Below are 24,817 nucleotides of genomic sequence, written 5' to 3'. Positions count from 1 at the left end.
TGCTGCACTGGGTTAGTAGCACCCTGGATTTCAAATCTTAGAATACAATAGAGTTTGTTTTTATTTTATTTTTATTTTTTTCTGCAGTGAACATAGTATAGTTACAGCCCTAACATACAATGGGGTGTCTTGTTTTAATAGTTACGTTGTTTAAGTATTCATCTAAATCCAGACTAAAATACAAAAGAAATTCAGATACCTGATGTGACCAAAACTTCCAGCACTGATGTTGTAATTATCGATTGTGTTGATCTTACCACTTTTTTGGGATGCCCCTGTGTAGCATTCTGCTTGGAAAATAAGAAATTATTATTTTTTTTGAGAGCACTACCTCTCTACCTTTTTGAGCTGCCTTTTTCTTCGCCAGTCTCTTCCTGTCTTTTCCCATGCAGTTCCCGTAAAAATGGCAAGAAATTAAATAAGATTTAAAAATTGTTAATATGAAATGATTGTGGTTTAACACTATCACTAGTGAGGTGTCCTTAAATACAGGAAACAGTGTTTCTAATAGTCAATTTCCTAAATATTTTCTTTCCCTGCTGTTCTGTATTTTCATGATGTCAGTTCAATGTCTAATGATTGTGATGATTAAACCTTTAAGAAATGTTGTTTTAAATAGGTGGGAGAATATGATAGTCACAAATTTATTACCGAGTGTGAGACTTAATCTGTTGATGATGTGTTACAATGTTACAATAATTTATTAGCAGTCAATTGTAAAAGGCTAGTAACAGAGCATGTGAATTCTGAAAACAGAAGTCACGCAAATGAAAGCTGTTTCTTTCCTGTGTACAAGAGGACTGTTAAACAGTGTATTAAACTGAGAACAGATGCCTACTTCTAAAATGGTAGAAGCCATGAAGGTACAAGAGTAGATCTAGAAGAGAATTACATAGGGTAATGTGGTTTTGGTATCTCTAGTTAGACCTTGAAAAATGGTCTGAAAAATTTGAAAAATAGTAAACAGTCACATAGACGATGGTAGTTCTTTATTCCTTCTGGGAGTAACTGAAAATTATGCTGTATTTAAGTCCATGTAATATGTATTTTTTTAAAGCACAGAACTATACCACCTTTATATTCGTTGACAAATATTTTTACTCTTTTGCCTAACTTGGAATAGGCTAATCTCATCCCTTTATTGTAAGCTATACTTGAAAGTGTAAAATAGAGATTGACCATTCCCCCCCCCATTTTCTGTTTCAGTTGTTACTCTGTATGCTACTCTGGGAGGCCCAGCAATAGTACATGGGCTAAATGAAACGGAGGTGACCACCATCATTACTAGTAAAGAATTGATGCAAACAAAGTTGAAGGTCAGAAAACTGTTCTTTGTCTATCTCTTTCCAGTGTATCTATTCATTATTGTTAAAAGGCCTGGTTCCATTGTACAGAACAATGATGTATTGCCTTTCTATAGGGCAGACACTTTTTTTAGAATAAGATTTATGTATCTGTCTTCATGTACAGAAAAAAACATAGTTAGCCTTCAGTGGGATTTAGGCTCCTCAATGACTTTGGAGAACAGGATGAGCACTTTGCGCTATTGAAGAACTGCAGTGGTGCCTGGAACAACACCTTTACAAGAAACTGCTATGGTTTCTGGGTGGTTTTAGTGCCTATAAATTTAACAGTTGAAGCAAATGGGAAGAACAGAAAAACGTATGAACTGTGTATGAATAGCTAAATGTGATCATCCTCCTGATTTATCATTGGATGTTTTCCCAGCAGAGAATGGCTCTTAAATCTAAAGATGGGTGCTTGAAGAGTTAGAGCTGTTTTCCAGTGTGGGGGAAAGCTTATTAAACATTGAGAACAGTCAAAAAACTTTTTTGACTTGCTGACCCAGATGGAATACACAAGTGAAACAACGAATCTGCATGAGTTTCATCATGATGTGTTTTGGGGGAACTAGACTTTTCACATAAGGCAACTGTTTTAAATAAAAACTGTGCGCTATTGCTGAATTTTGAATGAGAATTTCCCAAACTTTTTTTTTTTTAACTAGACTGACAGTATATATATAATTCACACTTACTTCAGCTTGCACTAAGAGGATGAATTTCTTCTGCTAGGGATGATAACGATTTCTTCCTCTTCCACTGAAACACTGATAATTGTTTTAGAACTCACATTTTGTTTAAAATGCTTAACTAGTGCTTAACTAATAATTTTCTGTATTTTTGCTAGCTGTTGCTTATTTTAAATAGCATAGTAATCAAGGAGCAACCTAAGAATTATTGTGAGTTTGGTGTTGCCAGCTGCCCAGGACCTTTTTCTTCTCAGTGTTCTATGAGAGTGGAAGGTCAATTATCTCTACAAATCTTTGCAGTCTTTTTTGTGGACTTTTCTTGAAATAAGACCCAGATCAGTAAATGGTTGGAAAAGTTTTTGGACTATAAGTGAAAAGTTCAATTAGTCCTGCGAATCTAAATGTGGAAAGTTTCAAGCTTTGCAGCTGTTTAAGCTAGACAAGTTTATCCTCTGATATTTTAAATCCTCAGGTATTTTATGTCAATGCCTTTTTTTTTTTTTTTTTTAATGTATACAGTAGATAGATTTCTTTTTTTTTTCCCTTCTTGTTGGCACAAACCTCATGTTTGATTTCTGAACACATGTTCATTTCCACAGGAAATTGTTTCTCAAGTTCCACTGCTGCGACATATTATTACGGTGGATGGCAAACCAACAACATGGTCAGAGTTTCCCAAGGGTGTCATTGTTCACACTATGGCTTCTGTGCAAGCTATGGGGGCCAAGGCAGATACTGGTAGGTTATCTCTTCTTTCTGTTTGGGTCATCTCATTTGTTGTCCTTCTTTGACTCTGTTGAGTAAACTTGGGGAAATTGCAGAGCTCAAGAAAATATGCAGCGATTAACCTTTTATCATCTGCTTTTCTTTCAATACAATCTGTGCGTTTTTTTTTTTTTATTTGATTGTGGTTGGATTTTGGGGTGTGGGTTTTTTTTGTTTTGTTTTTCAGTAGAGTAAAATGCTTTTAATAAAAACTGTCTTCTCCACAACAAGTGTCGCATGTTGAAGAATAATTTTTAGGATAAGTATTTAGGCCAGGATAGAAACTTAGAAAGCATTCTTATGATCAGACATATTAAAACCAGGTTATTCAGAGCACACAGAGAAAACTATTGTGCATTTTATAGCAAAAGACATCAGTAATTTGCTACCATTAAGTTTTGTTAAATTCACAAATAACAGAATGTAAAATAGCCTTTTAAATCTGATAGAACCTGTCACTTTTATTCCATTTCTGAAAGTATCAATCTACTATGTAAATTTCTTGAAATCTATTTCCAATCTACGTAACACTTTTAGAATTAGAACTCAGAATTTCAGAAGGTGTTTTAACTATTATCATAACAAAATTTTATTCTTGGCTCTGAAGACCTGCTAAACGTAGTGTCTTAAGATTTCATTATATTCAGTAGTTGCTTTCTTCTGTTTTTATCCTTTGTGTTTTCAGAATCTTTTAACCACTGAAGGCACATGAATGTTGGATTTAATTTTTGTTTAGGAGTAGGTGGGTGGTTAATCCATTGATGTTCAAGGGAATGGCAGGTTTGCTCCCAACATCGTGACCTCTCAATTTCTTTAGAAGATGGTTTTCCCTTTTTGATGTACTAGTTCTATGTACTATTAAAACTGTTTCAGACAACACCAACAGAAAAAATCATGGCTATAATTCATTAGCTCTTTGAGATTTGTTAATCTATGTGCTACATAAAAAGGTGTCTAATCCTTCTTTCTTCAGTCTTTAAATATCACATACTATACACTGTAATAAAGGAACATTGTCAAGTTAACCATTCATAAATTGTGGAATACTACAATGAATTGTTTATGGTTGAGCATGTTCAATTAATATTATATTAAGTACATGAGCTGCTGCTTATGTTTTTTCCTCTGTTGCTCATCGTGCAGGATGGACAGGATTCAGTGAGTGGGAAATTATTAAATGTGCTTTCACTCTTCTCATTCAACATGTATGTTGTGCCGCATGTGTTGCACGTTATGCAGTTTTTCCTCTGAATAAACACAGTTGTTTTCATATTTTCTTGCTCTCTGTGCAAGTATTTAAAAAACACTTTAATCCTATTAAAGCTATTGAATTTACTTTAAATATTTATAGAAATTGGACCTCATGTGGCTCAGCAGTGCCTTGCTGCAGGTGTTGCAAATGAAGCACTGTGGTGTTCCACTGCCGGGGAGCGTATGAGAAAGTAGCTTTGCAAATGGGGATTGACCCTGCGGCAGCATGGAACTGGTGCAGCATACCTTCCCAAGGATGTGAAGATCTGTGGCGTTTTGGAGAAGCCAAAGCTCTGCCCATTTTTCTCTCCTCTGCAGGAATATGGGAAACATAATAGAAAAAGTGTTGCTGTGGTAGACTAGGACAATCACTCAAAGTATTGCTCAGCTAATACAAAGAAGTTCTTGCTCTTTGTGAAGGCACTTAATCTTGACCACAATATTTTTAATCGAAAGCAAAATGTAATAGCAATAGTCATGTAGTGTTATATTGGAATGACTGCCAAAATATCTTAGTATATCAGATCTCCCAGTCTGATAGGCTCTCCACACATTTTACGTTCTCTTTTTTTTAACACAAATTACAGGAAACAAACAGCAGGCCAGGCCTGTGCCCTCGGATATCGCGGTGATCATGTACACAAGTGGATCCACAGGAGTTCCCAAAGGAGTTATGATCTCCCACTGCAACATAATCGCTGGGATAACTGGAATGGCTGAGAGGATTCCAAATCTGGGGTAGGTACCAACAGTTACTTACCAGCAAATAAAGAAGTCATGTAGTTGTATATAACTTTAGATTAATTATTGTGTAAAATATTAACTGTTTTATATTGCTTTGTCTGTGACACATCATACTATGCACTGATGTCTGAGCATCTTCCAGTACTGCATTAAATGACATGACTACTTCATGTGCTGTTTGTTCTCTCGTCTTCTGTATGTGGGCAAGACCGGGACACAAAAGCCTGTGAGGCCGCCTTGCACTAGAGTGGTTGAAAACTTCCCTAAGCAGTACTTCCTTTGGTTAGTGTTAAATTCTGTGGTTTCTTTCTGTTTGATGCAGTTTTTAATCTTGTCCACAGAGTTGCCTTTGCAACAATAGTACACGGTTAATTGTCTTAGGATGAGTAAACATCACACTTTGTTCATGCCTTAAACCTACAGTATGTAGTATGCAACTTTTGAAACAAAACCCATATTATTTGAAATATGTACTCAAGCTCAAAGGCATTTTTCCACTTTCTCTAGTTCTGCAGTAAGCTCTGTGTAAATTTAGCTTAATGACTCATCTGAGGACTCTAATGGTACAACATAAACGTATCTTTCAAAAATTCTTTACAGGGAAAAAGACATTTATATTGGCTATTTGCCTCTTGCCCATGTTCTGGAGCTGAGTGCTGAGCTCGTGTGTCTGTCTCATGGATGCCGCATTGGTTACTCTTCACCCCAGACTTTAGCTGACCAGGTATGTTGTAGATGTAAGCCCTTATGGTAAAAAAAAAAAAAAAAAAAATCAGATCTTTGTAATATTTCTTAAAAAATATTACAACAAATATTCTTTTCTACAATTCGTGAAACAGGGTATTGGTGGTTATGACTGGTACTCTGGAGTAGTTTTAATTGTTAAAATATAATTTAAATTAAAACAATTGTTTGAAACATGTGCTATGTCATTTTGTTTCTCATGTTAAAAATCTTGAATGTGTCTGCTAGTAAACTTGTTCTTCGCTTTAGTCCTCTAAAATAAAGAAGGGAAGCAAAGGTGATGTTACTACACTTAAGCCAACCCTAATGGCAGCTGTCCCGGTAAGTAACTGAAGGATAAATAATTTTAAAATTATTTTAAAAATATAATGCATAATTCAAATTTTTAACAACAAAATGAATGCATTGATCATGTAAATAAAAAAGGTAGAACCTTTGATGTTAAGCTAGCTTAAAATAATATTTTTGGTATTTATTTATATGTTGGGGATAAGCATTCATCATAATGAGTGTCAACATTTTTCAAAGTTTAAATAGTTATGGGAATTAGATTGCCATTTTAATTAGTCATTTATTGTTCATCATAGTAAACGAATGGAATAAAGATAGTTGGGAGCAGGCAGCTTGGGGTTAACGAGTGCTCCTGCTCAGATGTTTGCCCTCCTTATTTCTGTGAACATCTTGCCATCTCTTAGCAATGGGTGAGGAAGCAACCTGGGAGTGGGTTGTCACCTGAAACGTACTAGAATTTCTAGGTCATGTTTCCTTTTTGTTGTACTGAATTTGGGATTTCTGTTTCTTTTGAGTTAAAGTTAATCTTTTTATGTAACTAGGAAATTATGGATCGGATCTACAAAAATGTCATGAATAAAGTGAATGAAATGACTACTTTCCAGCGCAATCTATTTATATTGGCTTACAACTACAAAATGGAACAGATTTCCAAAGGTTACACTACCCCACTCTGTGATAGGTAATTTTAATTTTATTTTTAATGGCATCAAAAAATGTTTATGAAAATCTTACCACATGAGCAGTATCTGATTTTTTTTGTGCTTTTCTTTGTTTTAATGTTGACACTTTGAACATGAACAAGTCTGTAATTAAGTGTAAATTGAAACAACAAATCAGTAGTTTGTGTGATGGCTTTAAATATTTACTGATATCATTTAAGTGAATGTTATTTAACTTGAAACTGATGGGAGATTTATATTAATTGCATTATTTTCATCAGGACTTTAACAATGGATTTACAGAATTCTTGGGTGAGATGGGAAGTCTATTCTAACTGTAGACTTCACATTTTCACAGAAGTGAATCACAGAATATCTCAAGTTGGACAGAACCCATAAGGATCATAGAGTCCAACTCCCAACTTTAGTGAGACTAAAGGATAATATAATTGCAAAATTTATACAGCTTATTTAAATTATTTTAGGAGAAAATCAGAGAACTTTACTGTCTTACTAAGTCTGTGTTCTCAAAACATTTAGCCCATCTTCAAATTAGAATGTGGAAACAAGCTTAGAAATCTGTGCCTGTGTTTTTGGAAACTTAAATGTGATCCTTCAGAATTTTCTTTGAATGCCATAAAAATTGATTCGAAGATGGTGGAAACTTTCAGGTCAGATACAGAATTAGGTAGTCTCTCATTTTGTTTTTAAGCAACAAATATATACTCTTATCTTTGCATTTTAGCCTTATTTTCCGGAAAGTACGAATGCTGCTAGGTGGAAAAATTCGCATCCTGCTTTGTGGAGGAGCTCCACTCTCTGCAGCAACTCAGCGGTTTATGAACATTTGTTTCTGTTGCCCTGTAGGACAGGGGTATGGACTAACTGAATCAGCTGGAGCTGGAACAATCACAGAAGGTTGGTGTTGGTGCATCCCACTGAGTGCTGTGATCTGTGCCGAGTGCTCTGCGTGTATCATCTTTGACAGTCTATTCATTTGGTGTATGCCACCAAACGTATTTGGGGAATCCTGGGAATTACTTGTAATCATAAATGTATAAAAGAGTAGGACTGCTAATTTTGACACATTGTGCTAAAGGTGGTGACCTACCTATAAAACGAATGTTCTCATTCGTGATAGAGGAACCTGTAATAGTGTGAATGGGATCTTGGCATTATTTCACTTACCAGTTGAACTGAATAAATTGTTTCTGGTTTTGGTGAGTATATTGAGAGGTTAGGAAAATAAAAATTGGAATGAAAAAGCCTGCATCAGATTTTAATTTCATATAATAGAACTTAAAGGTTTCAGTTGCCTTTTAGTCCTAAAATTTCAGTCATATTCAATGGTGGCAGAAACAGTCAGAACTGCTATTTTTTGTCAATAGTGTGATCTACCTAGGAATCATATGAGGAGTATCTAAGGTTCATTGCTAGATTACGCTGGATTGTAGAACGTGTGTTATGTTCCTTGGTGATCCACCAGCTGCTGTGACATGTTTTTTATTCCAAGAGGTCTTTGGAAATGGCTTCTTCAGTAGCTTGGAAAAACAAATAGTGGAACTGTAATACAAGTGATGTAGTCTCCGGTGATGCACTTTTGGGAAGGTGCCCAGAAGCAGAAGTGTTGGGGATTGAGACTTCAGGAAAGTGAATCAAAATATAGAATCCCTGAATTGTTACGAAATATTGCTACTTATTTCAGAGTCCAGCAAACACTATTTAAAGTTGTTGTGCTGCTTCTGAAGTGTGATCCCACATGGACAGCTTGCTATCAAAGCTGTGTTGATATGACTGGAGATATCTGTAAATACAGCCGTCTATTCTCTTTGCAGGATAAGGATTTTATCTGCATGACTTTGACAGATCCATTGGTTTTCTTGGAAGTTCTGTTCTATGAATTAAAGTTCAGGAAAAAATAGAAGTTAATTTTCACTAAATAAGATGCATGACAACAAAGATTTTTCTAATCAGTTTTGATATTTTTTTTTCTGAAAAATGCTCTTTTTTTAAATTCTAGTTTGGGACTACACTACAGGGAGAGTGGGAGCACCTTTGGTCTGTTGTGAAATCAAGTTAATGAACTGGGAAGAAGGTGAGAATTCCTGTATGTGATTAAATTATAGTGTGTTTGTAAGAACTTTATTTTTATTTTTTATTATTTTATTATTTATATTTTATATTTATTTATATTTTTTCTATTGGGATTTGCTCAGTAGTAGTAATTAGAAGACTATTTCTTGGCTTTTTAAATTTTAAATGCTACTTTTTCCTATAAAAGTTTGATCTTGGGGGGAGAAAAAAGGTAAAATAAATTCCTCGGTTTTTAAACTTAAAAATATCTAGAGAGGAGCTATCAATGCAAGTGGCATTTTGACTAGGTTGTATTATGACTCTCTTTGGCTATACTGTTTCTTTCATTCCAGTCACTCTAATTGTATATGCATTTTGTGTAAATGTATACAGCATTGTACGTCTTTCTGATTTAGATCAGTATTCTTGCAGGACAGGGTGCAGGTCTTGTATGTTGTGTCTTAGAGGTGCTGGATTCGGGAGACTTCAACTGAAGTGCATGCATGATACCTTCTGTTGCCATTAAGAAATTATTTGAAAAGAGTCTTCATAATATTATTATTAATAAAATCATTAAAAAATTGGCATATGGAATAGAATCACAGAATGCTTTGGGATGGAAGGGACCTTTAAAGGTCATCTAGTCCAATCCCCCTGCAATAAGCAGGGACATCTTCAACTAGATCAGGTTGCTCCGAGCCCCATCCAGCCTGGCCTTGAACATTTCCAAGGATGGGGCACCTACCACCTCTCTGGGCAACCCGTTCCAGTGTTTCACCACTTAATCGTGAAAAACTTTTTCCTTGTCTTTAGTCTAAATCTACCCTCCTTTAGTTTAAAACCATTACCCCTTGTCCTATCGCAGCAGGCCTTGCTAAAAAGTCTGTCCCCATCTTTCTTGTAGGCCCCCTTGAAGTATTGAAAGGCTGCTATAAGGTCTCCCCGCAGCCTTCTCTTCTCCAGGCTGAACAACCCCAGCTCTTTCAGCCTTTCCTCATAGCAGAGGTGCTCCATCCCTCTGATCATTTTTGTGGCCCTCCTCTGGACCTGCTGCAACAGGTCCATGTCCTTCCTGTGTTGAAGGCTCTAGAGCTGGACACAGTACTGCAGGTGGGGTCTCACAAGAGCGGAGCAGAGGGGCAGAATCGCCTCCCTTGACCTGCTGGCCACGCTGCTTTTGATGTAGCCCAGGATACGGTTGGCCTTCTGGGCTGCGAGAGCACATTGCCAGCTCATGTCCAGCTTTTCATCTACCAGTACCTGCAAGTCCTAAATATATTTAATGACATTTGGAATGTATTTAGGTGATTTCCTTTCATTGTAGGTTTTTATGTATTGTAGAGTAGAACTATGTAATACTTAAGGGTGTTTTGGGCTAATGTGAAACCTTATAGTTTTTTTCTTTCCTAAAATATGAGGTGAATTTTTTTTTTTTTTTTTATTCGAGCCTGTGTGAAACGAATAGAGCATGCTAGTCCTGGCAGAAGGATAGCATAGAGGTGGCATTTGCCCTCTGCCTCTGTGTGAATTTCACTGTTTGTGAACACGCATGTTAAATAGCTGTTTATATGCTAAAAAGAATTGGAACCATCTCTTACTGACCCGTTTAGGCAAGTGGTAACTTTGGCTAAGGACACTAAAGTGTTTAGTTCTATATTTAAATAGTAAAAATAATAGGAATTCTTGCTTTGGAATATATCTTAATTCTTGTTAACTTAATAAAAACCATACTTTTAGGTGGATATTACAACACTGATAAACCATATCCTAGAGGTGAGGTTCTTATTGGAGGGCAAAATGTGACTGTGGGCTACTACAAAAATGAAGTACGAACCAAAAAAGATTTCAGTGTTGATGAGAATGGGCAGAGGTGGCTCCATACTGGAGATATTGGAGAGTTTCATCAAGATGGATGTCTAAAAATTATTGGTAAGTTGTTAAATTCAGGTGAACATGTATATACATTTTTCAGGGCTGCTAAATACTGTAATTAACAACAAAAAAAAAAATCTCCATATCTTGGCATGCAGGCTAAAGCCCTACTGCGTATCCCAGGGAAATTCTGGTATGTTAACATAAACTGGATTGTGTGTTTTAAAAGCTGATTTTTAAAACAATTATTTCCTTTTAAAACAGTCTTAACATTGACTCCACTCTGTTAGTGAGACTGGGTAGTAATTATAGAGTTAAATATAGGATAATTGAGCTAGATGCCTCTGATTTTGTAAGTGAGGAATCTGATTCAGTGAAAGGACTCTTTTAGTAATATGTTCTCAGGAATTAAATAAGCCTGTTTCTAATCTTGCCATTCTTTATAATGAGAATATACCTTTATCATAAAGGAACTAGGGGAAAAATAGACTAAGGTAAAGGTGTTCTACATAAGCCTGTGATAGGCTCGTAATTCGTTGACACCTGTAGGCACAAAAATAGGTGCCCTATAAACTACCAGCTGTCTCTCTTGAAGTCAGTGAGTGATTCAGGGTGCTCTTTAATCCTGAAAACTAAGCTTATTTGGTTTATTATGAGAAAAATCTTAGGTCCCATTGTGGCTGCCTTGCACTGGTCAAACAGGTCAGATAGCTACAAAACTACCTTGCCTGGTTGCACAAAGCAGCATGAAGGTATATGGCAAAGGAGAGCTCCTGGCTGCCATCACAGCTAGGTGGGCAAGGCCCTGTAGTCACCTTTGCCTTCTTGGGGCTACGTACAATAAGCTCAAGTAATTTGGGCTTAATTTTTCGTTCCTATTGTGTTTTGAATAACAGGTGGTCTTTAAATATGGATTTAGCCTGGGAATAAATAACAAAATGTCACCAAATGGTGCATCTCCTGCCTTAAGCGTCTGGACCAGACAGCACAAAATGTGTACTTCTAGCCAAACACTGGCTTTTGCATAATGCTAGTTGTCTTCCATTCACATGACAGTGCTGTCATATAGGAAGTGCTGTTCTAAAGGCAGAAAATGCATGGAATTGAAATGTGTCTCATTTTTATGTGAGGGACAGATTGATAAAACACAAAGTCTGGAAACCTGATATTAAATGTTACTGGTATGTTCACCAAACATGAGTCGGCTTACCTTTTAGCATTTATGCATGCATTTCAGAAAAGTATAAAATCAATGTCCGAAGTTTTGTGTTCTGAAATTAACATTTAATTCCTTTTTTCCTCAATAGATCGTAAAAAAGATCTTGTAAAACTCCAGGCAGGAGAATATGTTTCTCTTGGCAAAGTAGAAGCAGCTCTAAAGAATCTTCCGCTGGTAGATAATATTTGTGTATATGCAAGCAGGTAAGAGGCAGCTGATAACTTTGTTATTGCTGTATTCTGTGTCTGTCCTACTGAAGCCATAAGCAAAATTTTTTGCCACTCAATGTGTGGAATTTTTAAAACCAGTTGAAAAAGGATTTTACTTTTAATACAATGGAATAACTTTTCTCTATCAAAACTAAAACATCTGAAATGTATGTTTTAATTTTTTTTTTGCCATTTCTTTCATCTTTTGTTGGAAAATGCCAAGAATGAGTCTTTCATTACCTTTTCCCCACTCAGAAAAGCAGCTAAGCTCTTACTGCATTCATACCAGACACCACTCAAGCACTTTAGAGATTATTACCTATAGAAGCCCTAGGACACCTTGTTCCTTGCTGTATTTAGCTGTGATCTGTTCTTCAGAGGAAGTACTGTTGTACTTCAGAGGAAGGCAGGGGAAAAAAACACCAACAGCCCAGAAGCTGGCTTGCGCATTAAAAATACTCTTCTTTAACCCCTGCAGTACACCACCAGAAGCCTTGAAGCTTCAGAAAAAACGCTCTGTAAATACTATGCAAACACACAATTAATAAATGATGATCAAATGTCCTTTCTATTTGCTTTCTACATGTACTACTGAATTAGGCATATAAGGGCTTAAACATGTCTTAGGTTTCTATTTCTGGAATTTCCTACCTGTGCGTAATATAGACTTACACGTATAAATATACTTCAGGTGGTCTTTGTTTCCTGTTGTCATTTTGATGTTTGGAAAGTAATTTTGGAGCTTCTGAACGATCAGAAATACTCTGATTTCCAGTATGGCCAAAAAAGCACCACTTGATAACTTTGATTGAAAGAGGCCAGGACAAGCATACTAGAGAATTGCTCAGTGGTAATAGAAAATTAACTTTTGGTTTGTTCACCTGGTTCTCTGTGGTACTTTTTTTTTTTTTTATGTTAACTGATGGTAGTCATCCTGTAACTTCAGTTTTGACAGTTCTGGATCAATAGGCTAACGTGCATTGAGCACGCCATTGCTGAGAAAACTTCCATTATATTAAGCTTTATTTGTGGTTTTGACCTATTGGGTGAGTCTCATGTTTGCTTGCTTTGACTGCCTGAGGTTATGTGCCTGTTCTGAATACCCTCTGTAGTCTATGCAGAAAGAGGTTCCTACAGATGGTGATTTCTGCTGTTCCAGGATTGAAGTACACTGTTGGAATTGTACTATGAAATTTTGTGTTAATTTTGCCAGGTCAACATAACATTGGAGGCAAAAATGCACTTGTCAGACAGGCACTTGATTCTGATAGTCTGCGTCTTGTCTATTAATTAAAAATAGGAAAACCTATGAGCAATTTTTAAAAGTAACTTACAAACAGAGTCCAAGTACATTCCAGATTGTTTTTTCTGCTGCTGCTGTATTTCTTTTTAATACTTTCATGTGTGTAATTTGGCATAAGTAGCCATGTAATACAGATTCTCTGAATGATTGTCCATATGCACATTTCATTGTGGGTATAGACTCACCTCAGCAGTGTGAGCTCAGAGACTTTTTGTTAGCAGTGCCTATGACCTCTCTTATGTCCTGTCTCTCCTTATACTTTGCCTAGGTGATTTAGTATGCAAGAGGAGTCCTTCATTTGTAGCTGTTCTTTCTCCCACATGCAAAAGGACAAGGAGGGCAGACTCTTACAAATGGGTTAAATCTGTGATTTGACCTTCAGTCTTGGGGTGCAAAGCTCCTCTGAACATGGTAGTAGGGAATCAAAAGTGTTTGCACGATATCGCTGCTTCAAAAGCTATACTAATTCACCACTTCAGACAAAATACTCTGAGATAAGGAATAAAATATTTTCTGAAAGGAATCATGATTACAACTCCTTCAGAGGATACTCCTACTGCTTTATCAGCACCTCACCCATCCAAGATGCATTCACTGGGTCTCAAGCATCATGTCAGGAAAATGAGTAGTTCAGTGACCTGAGGAATGAGCAAACACGGCAAAAACCCCAAGGGAGTTCTCGGCAGGAAGCTCAAGGAGAGCTGTTAAGGACCAGACTTTACAGAATAGAAATGGTGGTATCGACATGTAGTGCCACTGTGTATGTCTCTTACCATAGGTCTGAGGGCTCTACTCAGGTAGGATCACAGCAAGGGAATGAGGATACGTAGTATAGGAGAAATGTTTTGGCAAAATCTCTTAGCATGGAGATGATGACTAAGGAGGTCCTGAGGACCAAATTCTGAAAATTTCTTCATTCATGCTGTTGCTATGACGTCCAAGACTGAAGAAGCTAGCAAATTCAAAAGATCTGCAGAAGGAACAGTAGTGGAGAGGGAAGTAGCTGCTCCACAGAGATGATGTAGTCTTCAGGATACTTCTGAAGATAAACAATGCTTTAGCATTTGAACTGCAACAAGTGAAGATTTAACTTAGTGGTGCAGAATGAAAAGCTACGCGTTCCAGGAGCTGTGAGCTCTGAGGTGCTCTTTCCAGGAAAAAGCATAGTTGGATGAGCCTGTTTGTCCAGAGGAAGTATGCTTCTACCCAAGAGGCTGAATTTTAGGTGAACCGAAAGTTTGAGGCTTACCCAGCCAACTGATTACTTCTATATGCTGTTTATCCCTGGAGACACTGGTGCTATTGGTGGACATGACCTTAAGCATGTCAAAAGACTACAGGAACCGGGATGAAAGTGCCAGAGTCCTTTGTGTTCTGGATGCCTTCATACATAATAGGGAAGCCTGCCATATGAGGATAGGCTGAGAGAACTGGGCTTGTTCAGCCTTGAGAAAAGAAGGCTTAGAGGTGATCTCATCACCATGTACCAGTACTTAAAGGGGAGCTACAAAGAAGATGGAGACTCCCTTTTTACAAGGAGTCGCATGGTGAGGACAAGGGGTAATGGGTACAAGTTACTCCCAGGGAGATTCCGATTGGACACGAGAGGTAAATTTTTCACAATGAGAACAGTCAACCATTGGAATAATCTCCCCAGGGAAGGGTTGACTCCACTACGCTGAACACGTTTAAGACTCAGCTGGACAGGGTGCTGGGCCATCTCGTCTAGGCTGTGCTCTTGCCTAGAAAGGTTGGACCAGATGATCCTTGAGGTCCCTTCCAACCTGGTGTTCTATGATAATATGTATACATTACATACAAAATTGCAATGTACAGTAACCAAAAGGGTATTTAGAGTTAGTATGTTAAAATTATGTTGGAGACCTTAAAAGATAAGCTAAAGTAATCTCCATACCGGGGTTAAGGTTCTGTATTTTGCATTAATGATCTGTCTGGTGAAAGAGACAGTTTAAAAGATTTAATAGATCTGTAGGTGGTTAAGGTGGGACAGGACCAAAGGTACAGTGGAGGACAGGATTAGAATTCAGAGCAAGCTTGACTAGATGGAGATTTGCTTGAAAACAGCAGTCAGTTTAAAGAGGGGAAATGTAAATTATACTGACACCTACATAAACTGCAAAAATACAGGATGAGGACCACCAGCTGGTAGCAGTTCTATAGGAGCTGACGTGAGTCAACAAGTGCCATGCTGTTATAAGAAGGTAAATAATATGGCTGTTGTGGTTTAACCCTGCAGGCAGCTAAACACCACACAGCTGTTTGCTCACTCCCCTCCTCCCCAGTGGGATGGGGGAGAGAATCAGAGGGGGGGAAGTAAAATTTGTGGGTTGAGATAAAGACAGTTTAATAGGACAGAGAAGGAAGGGAAAATAATAATAATAATAATGATAAAAGCATATACAAAATAAGTGATGCACAAAGTAATTGCTCACCACCTGCTGACTGATGCCCAGTCAGTTCCTGAGCAGTGGTTTCCCCCCAGCCAGCTCCCCTGGTTTATATACTGAGCATGACATCATGTGGTGTGGAATATCCCTTTTGGCCAGTCTGGGTCAGCTGTCCTGGCTGTGTCCCCTCCCAGTTTCTCACTGGCAGGGCATGAGAAGCTGAAAAGTCCTTGACTAGTGTAAGCACTACTTAGCAACAACTAAAACATCAGTGTGTTATCAACATTATTCTCATACTAAATCCAAAACACAGTACTATACCAGCTACTAGAAGGAGAAAAAAAGAAAAATTAACTCTATCCCAGCCGAAACCAGGACAATGGCATAATCAGATGTATAGCCTGCAAAGACGCACAAGGATCTTTTTGCTCTACCAAGCATTAAAGGGTCTGAGTTCCACATGCAACGCTTCAGAAAAGGTGGACCTCTTGAAGAGCCCAGGAGAAAAATGGGAATGTCTGGGCAGATCTGTGATGCATGACTTAAGAGGAAAGGGCATTGCTTAAATTCCTAAAGAGACTTAAGAAAGGAAGGAAGACTAGAAAGGTGAGAAGGAAAAAAAAAAATACTAACAGTCTGGGAACAAATAAATGGCTTCTGTGAAAAGGAGAGGAACATCTGACTATTGGCTGTATGAAAATAGAACTGATGTAAACTGCAGAGAGGAAGAGTCAGGAATAGCCATCAGGAGCAGCTTAGCAATGCTAAGAATAACAAAGCATTGCCTGATGTTTAAGAATGGGTTGGACAAACATCTGTTAGATGTAGCTGACCTTGCTTCAAGGCAGGTGAATGAATTAGATGATCTTCTGAGGTCCCTTTCAGCACTCTGATTCAGTGATCTGCTTTGTTAGAATGTGTAGAGTTGCTATGTGAGGTTCTGGTCACATTTTCCCCTAAACTTCACACCATTTGAAAAATCTTGAATACCTGTTTCAAGGTGAGCTGTGCTTCAGTGTTTTCCAAAGACTTTGAGATCACAGCTTCATATGTTCTAGGCATATCAGGAGCAGACAAAGATTGCCAACAGTAGAGTGAGCGTATGGACAATCTCTTGAAGGAGAAAGAGAAGTCACTTCCCTTACAGAAGCAGGTGTTCTTTGAGATGTGTTGTGCATATGCTCATTCCACAACCTGCTCTCCAACCCCTCTTCACTGCAGTCCTCTACTCCTCTACAGTAACTGGATTCTGCAGTTGAGAGGAAACTGAGGTAGGGAAGCCGCACACCAGTCTTCATACCGGGATGCAAAACATGAGGAGAGGCAGGGCGCATTGACATCGTATGGGTACTGCTTCCCCAAAGCTTTGAGCATGAGACACAGTGGAATATGCATATGGACAGCACACCTTGAAGCAAACCAGTTGCTGTAAGGTAAGTAGCTTCTCTTTCTACTTATTTTTAAGCAGGCAAAGGCAATTTGTGTACTATTTCAGAAGGATTATCAGGTGAACAAAAGCCAACTGTTAAGAGCAATATCTCTGTATGAAGTGCAAACCCCCCAACTTGAAATGTTATTTTTGAAGACTTGTTAACTTTACGGAATTCATACTAAAGTACATTATACTTCTCAGTTTCCATTCTTATGTCATTGGATTTGTTGTGCCAAATCAAAAGGAGCTCGCAGAACTAGCTCGAAAGAAAGGATTTAAAGGAACCTGGGAAGAGATCTGTAACAGTCCTGAGATGGAAAAAGAGGTACTAAAGGTGCTAGCTGAGGCTGCCATGGCAGGTGAGTAGCTGGGTAGATAGTATTAACCTTGTGGACTGTAATGTCTGTGAACCAGATAAGCATAGGCCCTAAAAATATTTCCTTGAGTGTGTGTATGTCATAGAACTTATATGAAGTGAAATTTTCATACAAAAAAACACAACGACAAAACATGGGTTGGGTCAGTCCTTTTGATTCATGTAACTTTTTTTTTTTTTTTACCATGGCCAATAGCTGAGGAAAGAATATAAAAACAGGGGAAACTTAACAAGCTCAGTTCAATTCCAGAGAGAGAACGGGAGAGAGGTGTCTGGCGCTTTTTAAGATGTCCTGTAGTATCTTTTTGGCCTTAGCTGCTGGTCCAAAAGAATGTGGGTCACCTGTAGATCCATCATGTGTGTGCTGAGTATCATGCAGTCTCACGTGTTACGTACCTATGCAAAGTTGAAATAAGCCCATGGTGAGAGGGGCTCTCCTATCTTCCAGTGACTTGCATCTGAGGGATTTCCTAAACTGAAAGCAGTCTCTGTAGTTAGTAATTTTCAGTAGACTTTTCTTCCACTAACTCTTCTAGTTGTGTTTTAAAGTTACATAAGTATTCTGTATCGGTATCCGTACAATATTGTGGCGGAGTTGCACAGCTCAGCTATGTTCATGTGAAGAAATGCCTCTTGTTTGTTGTAACCCTGCCATCTGCGAGTTCAACTTGGTTCTGCCGAGCTCTTGTATGGGAAGAGGCAGTGAACAGTCACAATGGCAGTCGTGATTTTTTTCAGTGTCTATTATACTTCCCCCTCAGCTGTATCTTTTTCATGCTAATTGGCTGTAGTTTATTTAGCTATTCTGGTGCAGAATTAAAAAGTGGCACAGTGATATCTTGTTTTTTCTTTCATCATAATTTCTGCCTTGTTTCTGCTTTTGACCATTACTAAGCACTGAGCTTTTTTTCATAAAGCTGTCTGTTATGACCACAGAATGTTTTTAAAATGGTCATTGTGGGTGTTAAATTTGTTTTTCAAATGCATTCCTTTTACACTTTTCTGCAATGAATGTTTTCTGCTGTCTGTTTGCAGTCACTCAGTATCATGATGTCCTTCTGCGCCTCTTTGCAATTTGTCCTCATTTTTTCTACCCTGGATAGCTATGCTTCCAACAATTTTTGCCTTGTTAATCTTCGTCTCTTCTCCATATTACTTGTGAATATATTAAACTCTATGATTAGTATATTTGCAGCCTTCTGTTACAGGACCATACTCTTACGATGAGTGCAGTCTCAGTACGGCAGCAGACATTTTTTTTCCTTGCCCCATGTCTCTAGTCCATTTTTCTGCACTGCGTGGAGCATATGGGCAAAGTCATTCTAAGAAGCTCCTGCAATGGAGAGCACGTACAAAGTCGATTTCCTTTTCTTTTTTGTGCAGCACTAACTATTCTGAAGAGAATTAAATATGTTAAAATTGATGAAACCGAATATTTGATTTCATCCTGAGGCATTTTTACACATTTTCATGTTATTTTATATTTGTTCTTGTTTTTCGCTTTGGTATCATAGGCTTTACTTTTAAAATAATATTATGATTTTTAGTGCTAAATTGCAAAAAAAACCCCAAATGCAGTGATTTAATGTCAAGGGGAGCAAAAGGTGCAAGAAAATCTAAAAATGGCAGGTTGCACAGGATAATTATACGTTTTGGATTTTTTTTTTTATTTAAGCCGAAAATAGATATTTTTTTTAATATTGCCCATCTGTTGATTACTTTTCTTAGTTATTTGGTTTTCTAACCATGGGGGGTTTGAGGAGCACTTCATTTATGTCATGTGCTTTTCTGTGTGAGAATACGGTTCTGCCTTTTGTGCTTACTTGTAAAAAAATGGTTACATTTACATTTTGTATTAAAAATGTTTATTTTTACAGCTAATCTGGAGAAGTTTGAAATACCAGTAAAAATTCGTTTGAGCCCTGACCCTTGGACCCCTGAGACTGGTCTAGTGACAGATGCGTTCAAACTAAAACGCAAAGAGCTTACGGCATACTATCAAATGGACATTGATCGAATGTATGGAAAAAATGTAAAATAATTCTTTTCTGCACCACTTTGCTACAATGAGCTTGGATCAAATAGGAAATACTTGAATTGCCTGTCTCAACACTTGAGATCAACACACAAACCCACCATTCCTCATTTGTAGCTTAAACTGTTATTTCTGATAACATCACCATGATGACTGGCAAGTTTAGTAAAATGTTATGGCAGCAAACTTGTGTCTGTCTCCTTTTTTCCAGTTTTCTCTGCTACCTTGTCAGTCTGTGGATTTTCCCGAGTCTTTTTGGGAAACCGTGATTCTGAAGCCTCAAGTTTTTAAACATTTATAAATCCTGTATAATGTTTTATTTGTATCTTTAAAATTTGGATGTATATAGCGAGAACTTGGCTATATAAGAGATGGTTATACTGGGGGCCTTTTTTTTACCTAATTATTTAAAGATAAGAAGGTATTGATGTTGTGACATTATGTACATTGAAAATGCTTGTAACAAGATCATTGTTGAACAGAGGACCAGGTTATTTGCTGCTGTGCTATTTTTCTGTGTAAATCTGAGGGAGAAAATGTTTGACATTCCAGCTCGTGTAATACACCTTCGATATGTGCCTAATGGTTACTTTTATTTTTATCTGAAAATGAAAACATGGTCATGGCACAGCTCTGCATAAGGGCAGGTACTCTTGCAGGTGTTAGTTAAAGCTTGTTTAATACAAAAGATGCTATTAACACAGCAGAAGTTAAACCTACGAATAATCTCTCAAATACAGAAACTCCTTTTTTAAATAGCTCATGACCATTTCATCCAGTAGTTGCATTGTGTAAAGCTAATAAGAACGCTCAGCATTAATTTCACTTAACACTTCGTCAGTTTGATAGTGTCCTTTTAACAGAGGGACTGTAACAAGTTTTTGTCTTTTCTTGTTAGCTTTGGACATTATGCTGGGTTTGCTCTTTCGTTGTTTGTGAAAGTCTGGCAAGACCCCTGTTCTGCCCTAGCTGCAACCCAAATCTTACTGGGGGGATTTTTAAAGTCATAATGACAGTTATGTTCTTAGCTCACACAGTGCCTAGCTGCCCTTTGTGCCATTAAAAATCTCCCGTTGATTCTTTGTTCTTTTGTTTAGCATTTTTTGCTTTAAAAATGGATATTTGAAGTATTTGTCAGCCAGAGTTATTTATGTTGCTTGGTTTGTTACACCCAATTCTTACTTCGGGAAGGAGTCTCAATTTCTGTTTAGATATGTGAATATTGTTTGAAGACCTATGGGGGATCTTTTCTTCTTCAGTGAGAGCGTTTAGATTTGTTTCAGATGTGAATTTTATTTTCAAAATATTTCTAGAAAGAATATTTTAATCATGGTTACATGAGAATGTGAAAAGGCATACATCAGTCAACTTTGTGATGGAGCAAATATTAAAATGGCTTTAATTTGGAGATTATTCTCTCGTGTGTCATTTACTTGTAGTACTAAAATTCAAGGCCTTGATGCTCACTTAGTACCGTACTATGGTAGCATATAGCAATTCTGAATGGCAGAAGCTTTGTTTGGGGGAGGGAGTTCCCTCTGTGGTAGCATTTGTGACATGGGAGTTTTGGGAGGTGTTTGATATACAAATTCTCATTAAAAAAAAAATCTAAAATATTATTTAAATTAACACTGTCCATTGATTATAGAAAGCAGTTTCATAGGAGTCAAAAGTTATCAAGTAGGTTCCCTGTACTTTAGTTTTGATGAAACGATGAGAAGGTTTGTGCGGTATTTTATGTTACATTACCATTTCTCCCGCTATTCGTGGATTTCCCCTGCTGCTGTCTATGAAAAACTGTTACAATTTGGTGAATTTTGGTGTAACTAGTCAAATGGAAATACAAGCAACAGAAAAAAATCAGAACCACATTTATGTGATTAATGCCTTCAGATATCTAGATCATAAATTAAAACCTTTTGGCAAATAGAGATAAGACTAATGTTGGAAAATGGCTGAAGAATCTGAATGTGGAAATTGCCAAGTCTGTAGGGAAGTGTTACACCATATATTAGACGTTACCAATACTTAAGTACGTATCTGTGCTCCATCAACAGGTTGTTAAATAGTTTGCACTCAGCACAGGATCTACATTGTTCAAATATTTTTTTGTGATTTTTAGTGAAAATTTAATAAATTGCTGAAGTACTATGTGTATCACTTGATTCATTGTGCAGCAGATTTAAGAAAATAAATCTGCTTTTGGTTAATACAGAAGAAATCTGAAGTTAGTATTTTATTCTGCTAAGGGTTTAAATCCACTTTTGGATAAATTGCGTAAGTGAAACTTCTAAAATGGTTTGGAAATAGTAGTTTTAGTTTTTCTTATAATCCAGTCACAAGATTGGGTTGCAGTCTAACTGTGCGTTTGATTTTACAGGTCAGGTTTTTTATATTTAAAATGGATGTCGATATAGAGTTCCTCCTTCTTAGACATCAGATTCATTGTGGACATTTATTTCTTCTACAGAATGTGAAAATAAAGCAGTTCATTAATTTTAGCCTCAGCATTGAAGATAGACTTCTAAAATATTTGTATGGGCTTAAAATATTTGTGATGAGTATGTTTTTTCTCTCGATTTATAACAAAAGACAGACTTTAATACTGCTAGATTCTGAGTACTCCCATGTCCCGCTGAGGCCACCTGCCCCGTGGGTGCCCACACTTCTCATTAATGGACCAGGGCTGTAATGGGACGGTAAGTCGCGGTTGCTGGTCAGATGCAGGGCTTCCTTGCTCCGGCAGTCTTGGTCCTGTAGACTGCAACGCCTGTCAGGTACTTTTGGCTGCCACCATGTTCTCACCCTGTGCTCTTGCATTGCTGAGCAGAAAGACGACTTTAGGGGAGTTTGTTGAAACCCTGCATAGGTGCACGGCATGCCAGCCAGGAATTTACCTGGTCTCTCTACTTTTTTGTTGTTGTTGTTTGTTTGTTTGTTTGTTTGTTTGTTTGTTTGGGGTTTTTTGTCTGCCCATGCCCAGCGTAACAAGAACAACAGACATACCTGCTGGAATGTATTGCACGTGTCCCAAAGGCTGCGGACAGCTGTAGAGTAAATTAGGAACAGTGCATGTTGGAAGTAATGGTCTCTGTCACGTGGGGAATTTTGTAGAATGGAAAGAGCCGTAACTTTGGGACAGCCTTTCTGAGTTCAAACTAAGAACAAGGGGCATATACCCCACCTAAGGGGCCCCAAAAAGGGGGGGATTTTTAACAAAGCTTTTGTAAATATAAACTTTTCAGGACTCTGAGTCATTGGCAATTGTAACTACTTCTTCTGTTGTGAAAATTTACATATTTCCTTATAAAAAATGACTGAGCAAGAAATTCCAAGGATGCTGTAAATCTCCTTTAAATTCCTACAACTATTTAAAAACATTTCAGGACTTTAGGATAAACTCAATCTAGATGTCATAAGTGTTCTTTGCAGAGAATAGTGTTTCTGGAGTAGATTAGGAAATTAAAAAATTACATGTCGGAAAAGACCTTGCGAGTTTACTGATGCTGCTGCGACTGCAGTTTACACACAAGCAGGACCATACCTCAGTGGGAAGCTGCATCTTAGCAGTAAAACATCTTGCCGAAATGAAAGTGAAAAACAATGTGCAACTGAAACTAAGCACATAATGCATACCTACATCCTACCGGTTTTATAGGTAGGATGCAGAGAAGGGTATGGAATTGAAACCATACATTAAAAACATCCTGTAAAGCTTGTAAGTTTATGCAAAAATTGCTATAGGACATAAGACTCCTTTGCAATAACCTTTATCCTGCTAAAATTCACAAGCTTTTATTCTGTACTAAAACTACATTTAGGTGATGCAGCATTTTTAATTTTTGTTAATGTGATGTATTAACTACTTTGGACTCGGTATAAAATTGTGTACATCTGTTTCTTTACTGGCAAGAGGAACAATCTTCAACTTGCATACACCTTGGACCAGGCTGAAACGTTAATTGAATGACCAGTTGTATATTATTGTAATTGGTTATTTAATGTAAACTCATTTTCAATGTGATCTTGGTTGTTACTATGAACTGCCTGAACATTGTATATCCTAATTGAGTTCTATTGTATGAATTATTTATTTGTAATTGGATATCATGTTTCAAAAATAAAATTAATTTCACAAATCAGGCCCCACATGTCCAGTTTTTTAAGTGGCATTTCATTTTTATCTGTCTGAGCCTAGATAATTTACAGTTGTAAATTAGCGAATTTAAATCACGTTAGTCGAGTCCGTGGCTGTTTAAGAAGCGTAGTGGGTTAGGATAGTTCAAGATGTTGCATTGCCAGGAAAACCTGTTTGCTGGTGGGCCCGTCCTTTTGCTGCCTGCCTCGCGTTGCTGGTAGCCTTCTGCCGAGGGCTCCGTCCCTGCGGGGTGTGTGTTTGGTATCTTGGCGGGTTTCTACAGTAATAGCCATGTGCCTGTGCTTTGCAGGTAGCGAATACTCTGCTTGACTTATCGGCCGTTTGTGCTATACCGGTATTGCTGATGTATTTTTCTGTATGTTAATATTGTTGGTAGTGAGTTCATGTGCCTGGACTGGGTAGTAATCACCCTTCTGTGCAAGGCTTGCTAATTCAGGAGCAGAAATGATACCTGATAAAGTGGGAATTTAGCCAACTTATGTCTTTTGAAACTATAATTACAAATCTTGTCAAATATTCAAAACAAATGTGGCGGTTTCAAGCTTAATGCAGGAACACTAGTTATCAGGTTAACCTGGTTTTCCACTACAGGAAAGTTACCATTCTCCTTTGTTGATTTTATGTGCATATGATCTGCCATTTACCCTTTTGTAAGAGCACCCGCCATGGTAATACCTTATGTAAAGCTGTAAGCTTCTGACTTTTATTTTACTCTCCAGGTATACTAGGACTTACATTTGGTGTTTAATTTTTCCTTCAGTTTGTGGGCTGAAGGGTCAGATCCCAAAGAGATGTTAAATGCTTGGAGTTGGACTTCTTAAGAGATCTTGAGCACTTAAATGGAAGGTTTTGATGACCAGCTCACGGACAGTTGCTGGGTAACCATCGAACCTGCAGGCATCTCAGCTTAACAGATGCTGCTTTTTCTTTTCCTTTCTTTCTTTATTTGCATCTTTATTTACAGGTTCCCCAGATGCCTAGGGTCGTAGTGCTGGCTAAATGTCAAGCCTTCCCTGCTGCATAGCTGATCTTTATTCCTTTAATCAACCATGAGAAGGCTCCAGCTTCCTTCTGATTTCCAGTTATATTCAAAGCAGTCGTTTGTTTTCTTTTCTTCAAAAATCCTGGTTTGTGTTTTTTTTAAGAATGAAAACTTTTTATTTCAAATTCATTTAGGAGAATATGACACACTTTAATTGATTATCCTCCACCTCCCCACCCCCTGGCATCCACAGCTGCTAA

General features: G+C 37.5%; 1 protein-coding gene across 9 annotated transcripts in view; it reads left to right on the top strand.

Annotated features, from left to right (window-relative positions):
• Nucleotides 1-23,461, top strand: part of ACSL3 (acyl-CoA synthetase long chain family member 3) — a 55,788-nt gene extending 32,327 nt beyond the window's left edge. For 5 of the 9 annotated variants that reach the window (XM_082319285.1, XM_082319288.1, XM_082319287.1 and 2 more), the window contains 12 exons: nt 1,207-1,316; nt 2,632-2,770; nt 4,636-4,786; nt 5,393-5,516; nt 5,786-5,857; nt 6,370-6,509; nt 7,235-7,407; nt 8,510-8,584; nt 10,300-10,491; nt 11,742-11,856; nt 17,207-17,364; nt 19,259-23,461. In XM_082319285.1, coding sequence (XP_082175411.1) covers nt 1,207-1,316; nt 2,632-2,770; nt 4,636-4,786; nt 5,393-5,516; nt 5,786-5,857; nt 6,370-6,509; nt 7,235-7,407; nt 8,510-8,584; nt 10,300-10,491; nt 11,742-11,856; nt 17,207-17,364; nt 19,259-19,422 — 1,613 coding nt within the window. In that variant the 3' untranslated portion in view covers nt 19,423-23,461. Of the gene's footprint in view, nt 1-1,206; nt 1,317-2,631; nt 2,771-4,635; nt 4,787-5,392; nt 5,517-5,785; nt 5,858-6,369; nt 6,510-7,234; nt 7,408-8,509; nt 8,585-10,299; nt 10,492-11,741; nt 11,857-13,433; nt 14,767-16,794; nt 17,007-17,206; nt 17,365-19,258 lie in introns of those variants that run through there. The other 4 variants (XR_014228945.1, XR_014228946.1, XM_082319291.1 and 1 more) reach the window with 4 other exon arrangements.
• Nucleotides 23,462-24,817: the final 1,356 nt, after the last annotated feature.

This window comes from Platalea leucorodia (genome assembly GCF_965183815.1).
Source record: "Platalea leucorodia genome assembly, chromosome: 8".
Taxonomy (NCBI): Eukaryota; Metazoa; Chordata; class Aves; order Pelecaniformes; family Threskiornithidae; genus Platalea; species Platalea leucorodia.
The sequence above is the reverse complement of the archived record's forward strand: the minus strand, read 5'-3'. Positions and strand labels throughout refer to the sequence as shown.